Below are 8,298 nucleotides of genomic sequence, written 5' to 3' on the forward strand. Positions count from 1 at the left end.
TTCAAGTCCGTTGCGCTCCCCGTGTCCCCCATATATGGGGACTAGGTTGGCGGAGGGTGTGTAGAGCCCAGGATCACATTAGATGATTGACACAGGGGTGAAAAATGGGTTACAAAATCGTGGGATAAAAAATATATTGAAAAAAGAAAAGAAATAAGCCTTGTAGCAGACCTGTATTCTTCTGGTAGTTTGGTACATAAGAAGCTACTTCTCCATGTTTAGTTCTTATTCATGGACACAAGCAGACCTGTCCTAGATGACCTGAAAGGTCTATAAATGTTTCATGAAATTCAGATCAGCAATGTATTTGGGACCTAAACTATTCAATTCTTTATATTAAATTACAATTACAATTTAGGCATTTAGCAGATGTTCTTAATCCAGAGCGACCATAAATTGTCCATTTATTGACTAAGAAATTAATTATTTGAAAGACGGGGAGCTCTGTGTAAAGATCTAAGAACTATAGGTATTGATCGACTTCCTTGGTATTTTGCCATTACAAAATACCTGAGACGATGCCATTACAGTAGTCAAGTCTAGTGAAGATGATCTGCATGGACAAGTCTTTCTAAATCTTGCTGAGATATTTTAAAGTCCTTTAATTCTTGATATGTTAAGGTGACAGTAGGATGACTTTGTAATTGTGTTAATGTGGTTGTTAAAATTCAGGTCTGAGTCTATTACTCTAACAAAAGTTTTGGCTTGGGTTGTGGTGTTGCACATTATCGAATACTGACTGAAGCTGAGCGTTGACTTCTAAAGTCCTTCCTTGGGTCCAATAACTATTTTGTCATGGTTGTCTTTGTTCTGCACCTGAGTCTTACACCTCCAGGACCACATCGTGAAATATTTAGTATTTCTCTTTTTGTTGTCTTTAACATCGAATGATTGATTTGGTCAACGCATTTACTCAGTGTTTGTATTGGAACATATACAGTAGGTCCCCTCCCTCAGTGATACATTGTGTAAATCTTTGTCTCATCTGCATAACTATGGTAGCATTATGTTGTCCATAATCTGAGCTGTGTAGATATTGAACAGAAGAGGTCCCACAATGGAGCCTTGCAGTCAGAAACAGATTTCCACTCAGAAAATCAAACACAGAGAGAGATTAGGAAGAAGTAAGGCGCACAGGCAGACGTAATATTAGTACAAAGCTGCAGAACAGCCAGAATATATTTTCTCTCCAAGCTATATTAAGTGATTGGGTCAGTTAAAACCTCGCACAGGAAATGTGTCTCATCTCTATCATCACCCCATTTAGACCTGAGGCCTGAGTTTCTTTGACTATATACTGTATAACCACAACTACACAAAGAGGTGTTCCCGGCTTGAAATGTATAATAACATATAGGTGTTCCAGTTCTAAATGGGTTAAAAACTAAATGTAAAAAATGGGTGATTGCTGATGTCAAATTATAGGAAGAATTCTCACCTGACAGTGCTGATAAAATAGCTTGTGGCGTTCGCCATCATTTACTGTGCTTGCCACTGCTTGGTCAAGGTACCAACAAATGTCTTCTTTTTAATTTATGTGGCAATGTTCTATATCATATCCTGTTCAGTTGTGTTCTTTAACGTGTTTTTGCTTGTCATTGCATGAGAAGTGAAGTTGTCATTTTGTTAACCACACCATCCTTCCTGGGCTGATCTATATGTATAGGGCCACTGAATGCATTCAAAACACTAACTGGAAGACAAAAGTGAATGAATACATCTTTACATAAGAAATTTGCACAAAGCAATTGCACTTGTTTTAAAACATGGATGCAAAAAGCTTGCAAAGTGGATGCGCAAAAAGGCATTTGCAACATGTGCAAATAAACACATACACATACTACACATAACACTTCCTTCCGCTTTTTCAGTGGTGGTTAAGACAACAAGAAACACTGTGCTGTTGCTTTTATTATATTTGACAAGGAAGTCTACTACAAGTCTACTATACTGTAGCTCCTTGTAAAGCCGTCTTAAGCATGCAGTATTGAATCAAAAAACAATTGATAATTTCAGACATTTAGCTTATCTAAACAACTGGACTACTTACTTGCAATAAGCAAGGTACAGTAATCACATGCATACATAACATAAATACATATTTCTTATTCTCACTAGCAGGATGTAATTTGAAGTAAAACAGTTCTATGTTGCTGCGTTGTCTGAAGGAAGCCAAACAAAAATTAGTTTTACTCTTATGTACCTGTACACAAGATGTAACAATAAAGTACAACCTTGAACCCAATTGAAAAAGTGCTCTCTAAAAAGAAACAACCTCTGCAGGAGCTCTCTATCCTGTGACCTGTGCCTTGCTCTATCCAGCTATCTATCGACCTTTTTTTAAGATTTGAATTTTGAATTTATTTATTGGTTGAAGGGTAAAAATAGTTTCGCCCCAAATTAGGGACACCAGAGTTAATGTGGTGAGTGCATATACGGTAATATCACTACATACTACACAACTCAACCCTTACACTGTTTCTCCGTACAGACCTTTCATCTACACTGGTGGTCTGAGAATAAGCAGACCCTGTGACTCTGTCCTCAGGGATGAGGGTCTTCAAAACCTTACACAGCCTACATGGAGCCATGTTCATCATCCTCAGCAGGTTCCTCCTGAACTTCACTCCTACAAAAACATACAGGATGGGGTTGATACAGCTGTGAGAGTAAGCAATGGCCTCTGTGACTTGTAAAGCTAATTTGATTGCCTTGCTACTTGCACATTTTGCATTTTCTGATTCTTCATCAACGCCCTCCGCCGCCGGTTCCAGTAACTCCAAAGCTTTGAATAAAGAAGCAACATTGTAGGGCACCCAGCAGCAGAAAAACACTGCTACAACTACAAGAATCAGGCGGATGCATTGTTTCTTGGATGACGGGGTGTGCAGGAGCCTCCAAATGATCTGGCTATAGCAGAAACACATGATGACCATCGGAATCAACAAGCCAAGAATGTTCATTTTGAAAAGGCCAAAGATAGTCCAGTAGTGCCTGTCCTGTTCATTCTCCGCAGTGTCAAGGTAAAAGCTATTACAGATTTGAATATCACTTCCATTTAATTGAGCAGCCTTTTGTACCTGAACCTGAAGAAAGGCTAGATCTGGAAACGAGGCGAAAAATCCAGCAACCCATGTAACAGCAGCTGCAATCATTCCAAAGGTGCGTGTTCGTGTTTTTAGTGCATAAATTGCCAGCACTATAGCCAGGTACCGGTCAATGCTCATCAGGGTGATGAAAAAGATCCCGCAGTAAAAGCCAATATGGTATGCACCGAGGACCACCTTGCACATAACATCTCCAAACGGCCACTGATCCCAGGCTTGGTGGGCTAGGAAGGGAAGGGAGCATACTAGCAGAAGGTCAGCAAAGGCCAGGTTGAGGAGGCACACATCTGTCATGCTACGGAGACGCACCCCAAAGATGATGACCCAGAGGACAAGCACATTCCCTAGAAGACCCACGGTGAAGAAGATAGAATAGAGCAGTGGGAGAAAGTAGGCCCCATGACGTCCGTATTCACAAGTCCCATAGTCTTCAGATGGGTAATCAAAGTCAGTGGTAGCACTGGTAGGTGGTAAGCTGGGAGAGAGAGATAGAGAGAGATAAAGAAATAAAGAAAGAGGGATAAGAGTAGCGATTCAGTGCATTTTCAAAAGGAAAGGACGTAATAATCATAATAGACCGATTTTGTCCCAACGAGTAAATTCAGAAAATGCTATCTGAGTTAAAACTAATGCATTGTGTATAGCTTTACCAAAGTACAGAAAAACATCATGTAGGTGTAGGCTACAGAACATTTTGAGAAACATGTGAATGGGTGAATTAACCTAACTAGCCGACAGCTAGTAACAGTAAATATGACAGTTGCGTCTGTAAAAAGTAGCCTAGCCGGTTACTGGGAGTGTGCAGGTTTTTTTTGGCATGGAGAGATGTGTGCCAACGTATGTTTCTGTTAAAACATACAACAGGTCACACTGACCCATGATGAGAAATTGAGGATGGTGTGCTTTTTTGGTCTGCTTTTTTTTCACAGATTCCTGTGACCACTGTGGGTTTCATCTGACATTCATCATGGAAAAAATACTGCATATAATTATACAGAGGCAAAACATATTTTGTTATGTTTAGACTTTAGTTTATTTTATTGTATCAATGTGTCCTGTTGCAGTCTTTTCTTAAGTCAGACAATAGCAAAAAGACTCACCTGCTGCCGTGAATAGTTTCCATAATTTCTCTGTCAAGTTGCCAGGCCAAAACAATATTCTATAGCAAGTCAGTCGTCCTTTGCAATTTTCAATTGTGTTTATGGTAGGTCTACATGTCATTGTGTGAGAAGTAGGCTACTAGTATAGGACCAGTTGACCACTTCCCATTGCTCGGTTGGTCTAGTGTTACTTAAACCTTTCAGGCTGTGCCCATTTATTTAATGTTGCAACTTGCAACCAGTTGCAGCGGAATTGAGCAATCGCAGGCCCTTATTCTGTTGCAGTTGCAGCTGCAACTTGTTTTGCGAATAATTAGTGGGCTTAACTATCTAGCAGGTTGAAAAGACCCTCAGCTCTGAACTCGGTAGAATCTGCACCTGGCTCGCTGATAACAAACTATCCTTACACCTGGGAAAAACTGAATCCATTCTCTTCGGATCAAATAGTAATCTCAGCAAGGCAGATGACTTCTTGGTTAGAGTGGGTGACAATATTATCACACGAAAAGATGAAATTACCTACCTAGGTTCTATCCTGGAGGCCAATCTTTCCGGTGATAAAATGGCCACCAACGTAATCAAAAAAGTCAATCAAAGAACAAGATTCCTTTACAGGATCTCCTCACTGGTCAACAAAAACACCTTGAAGACCTTAACAGGAGCCCTCGTACAAGGTTTCTTTGACTATGCATCCACCTCTTGGTACCACAGCACCTCAAAGGCCCTTAAAACAAGGCTCCAGACCTCCCAAAACAAACTGGTCAGGCTCCTACTTGGCCTCACCCCCCGAACCCACCTCACCCCTGCCCACTTTGACAGGCTGGGATGGCTTAGGGCCGATTCATACTCTTATTTTAGAGCCGAATAAAAGTCGGTTCGGCGCTGTAGAGCCTACAATTTGACGTCATTTGAGGTTCGGGGGGGCGGGTACCGTCCTAAAGTCGGCTCTTCGGTGCTACTGACATTTTCTGACGAGCCGAAATCATTTCGGCACTACAGCGCCGAAACAGCGGTAAAATAGGAGTATGAATCGGCCCTTAGGGTCGACGACAGAGTACAGCATCTTGCAATGGGTCTGGTCCACAAGATTCGATACACCACCAAGATACCCATGTACCTGTCTAAATAATTCCTTAATGTAAACGAAGTCCACACCCACAACACCAGAGGGAGTGCAACAAACCATGTACAACCCAGATTCGGCACAAACAAGGGACTAAATTATTTTCTCTCCTATGCCACCAAAATGTGGAACGCCCTACCAACAGTCATTAAGACATGTGAATCCCTTGACTCCTTCAAAACCGCTCTCAAAGGGCACCTACAGATGGCTGCAATTCGAAACTGGCCTCTGTAAAATCTTAATCCCCCCCACCGGCCCCCACTTTTTTCCCCTCACTGTATATGTATCCTTTCCCTTTTTGCTTCCTACATGATGAATTCCTGTTCTGTTCTTTAACTATATAGAAGTGTCTATTTGTATGTCTCTAAATGTTTTGATGAATTGAACAATGTGGACCCTGTTGTAAACAAGTGTAATGCTTAATTGGGTCGTCCACTCACAGTTAACAGTCTCTGTATTGAGTTTGTGCTTAAAATGTACTGTAATTCTACAAACTGTTAAATAATAATAAATATTTCAATCAATCAATCAATCAAAGACATGACATAAATTCAGTTCAGTTTCAATAAATCAGTTTTGGCTTGATTTGAAGTGAACGGATCACTTTGACCCTGAACACAAAAGGTGTCTCGCCAGCACTCACACACAGAATTAAATGTCCTTCGCAGGTAAATTTATTCACATAGGCATGGCCAAACCACAAACATGTTTGGGCACAAGCCTTCCTCGTTGTGATAATGAAATACAGAACAGATGTGTCATTTACAGTGTTGGAGTGGGGCGGTTGAGTATCTGCTATCTGCGTGCCGGTTGTTGTGGGCTGGTCTGCGTCAAATGTTAGGGCTGGACTTGGTTTTGACCCAGTCAAGCCAGTTGACCCAGTTTTTGCATGATGTTTGACAAGAATATTGATGCAGAAATATAACAAAACGGTTCACAAACCGTGTACAAATACATTTTCAGTGCTCAAGGTAATACTATCACACATCAACTCATTGGAGGTTTACCCTCTGTATACATCCTGCCTGCTGAACTGCTTGAACAGTTTGTATCTATCTAGACAACACACCCGTGAGGGACTTTGTAAACGTCTCCCCTATATTGAAAGTTATTGGATTTGAACAGTAATGAGCCAGTGCAAATAGGACTCTGTCACACTCAATGCAGAGTTGATCATACTGTATTTGAGGTCTGGCAGTTATTTAGGATATCAAACAGCTGTAGAGTCTGAAGGAAGACTATGACATCGTAAGGCATCCATTAGATTAGACAATGAACACACAAACAATGGTGAATATTAGTTATTTAGTTTCATGGCTCAGATTTTTCTTTGAATTCCTGGACTTCTGCAGCACAACAATGATTCTCATATAGCAGAAGGTCAGGATAGGAAGGCAAACAAAGAGCCCCACATATGTTCTCTCCAAAGTTTTGGAACATCTTCCACTGCGTTGCTGTCTCATGTGGGTACATGTCATGGACCTATCTCTTCATTGTCGTCCTCTGGCTCCATGGCAGCAAATAGCCTACCACTTGAGGAATTTTTGCAGATCAATATAATTGATATGACCCAAACACTTGCCACAGCTCCGTAGCAAAGTGTTCTGGCCCTCATGGCTGCCACAGCATGAACGATGGCCATGTAGTGGTCCACACTCATCTAGGTCACAAACAAGGTCCCGCTGTAGAAACCCATGAGAATAAAGAGAATTAGAATTCAGAAATGAGTGCATGAAGGAAATGATGACTATAGATTCAAAGGGACAACGGGTGGAGTCACATCCCATCATGTTTGGGCCCAAATCTTCGCAGCTTCATAATGAGGTGATGATGGGACAAAAGCAGATATATCATAGAACACAGCTTCAGACCATTTCTGAATTGTCAGGATCAATTCCATTATTCAGCATTCACATGGTCTGCCGTCCACCCAAGTATCAAGTTTAATGTATTAAAGTTTGACAAGGCCGGATACAGCAGCATAAACACTTTTTAACAAAATAATCCAGAAATGCTGCAAACATTACATCGATTAACATGATGAGCAGAATCAAATAAATTGAGGAATAAAGAGTATGCATGTCTTTCGGTTCTACTTGGTATACTTTGGTACTCATGGGCATTACATGTTACCTGTGCTGACAAAGCCTATGTTTGGTGAAGAGATTTGGTGAATTGTGAAAAAAGAGCATAGGCCTACTAATGTAAGTACAGTTGTAAAGTCGATACCACGTTTTTCCCCGCCAACGTACTGGGGCTCCTTGTGTGTGTGCTTTGCTTCCTTCAGGCCGTGTTACCATGTCTGCTTATTATAAGCACAACCTTTGACTTGTTTTTTCTGTAAAGTCACTTGCAAATACATTTTTGGTAGTTGCTGGTTGATGTTTTTTTGGGCTTGATTCTAAAGTGTATAGTAGTTGCTTTTTTGGGCTCGCTTCCACATTTCTTCACATCAAGGAAACCCAGATGAATATCGGTACTATGTAATTGTCCACAGACATCCATCTGAACATATTTTTTTACTAAAATGTTTAAAATATATTCAAAATATTTCGATTTATTCTCAATGTGTTTTTAAATAACGGATGTACAACCTCACAATGTGTCGCTGTGAGCTTGTAGATCAGCTATTTTCATTTGTGCTTGTTTTCATAGACCAGGGGCCTATTTCACGAAACTTGATTTAGAGATTAAGCCGGGCTTTAACACATATCCTGGCTTAATATATCCTGGATCAGTGCTTCTTGCCAGATTAACTTAACCAGTTAACCTGGATATGTTGAGGCTTGATTCGGTTTCATGAAAGTGATGCTACATAAGTTACCATGGGAACTTATGCTTTGGACTTAGCCTGCTCCGGACCAGGCTAACAGCCAGGTTTAACCTAATCCTGATGTCTTTACTGTTCATTAAGCAGTCAAACTGATCACAAACCAATGATGTTTTCCAGATGTATTCAATTATTATG

At 40.6% G+C, this 8,298-nt stretch overlaps 1 protein-coding gene across 1 annotated transcript; it reads right to left on the bottom strand.

Moving 5' to 3' along the window:
- Positions 1-2,447: 2,447 nt before the first annotated feature.
- Positions 2,448-3,536, bottom strand: LOC308317906 (C-C chemokine receptor type 5-like; the record flags this gene model as incomplete). Its single annotated transcript, XM_080767254.1, has 1 exon — positions 2,448-3,536. The coding sequence occupies exon 1, from the start codon at positions 3,399-3,401 to the stop codon at positions 2,448-2,450; it is 954 nt and encodes a 317-aa protein (XP_080623380.1). The 5' UTR covers positions 3,402-3,536.
- Positions 3,537-8,298: the final 4,762 nt, after the last annotated feature.

Source organism: Protomyctophum bolini, assembly GCF_963924005.1.
Source record: "Protomyctophum bolini genome assembly, chromosome: 7".
Taxonomy (NCBI): domain Eukaryota; kingdom Metazoa; phylum Chordata; class Actinopteri; order Myctophiformes; family Myctophidae; genus Protomyctophum; species Protomyctophum bolini.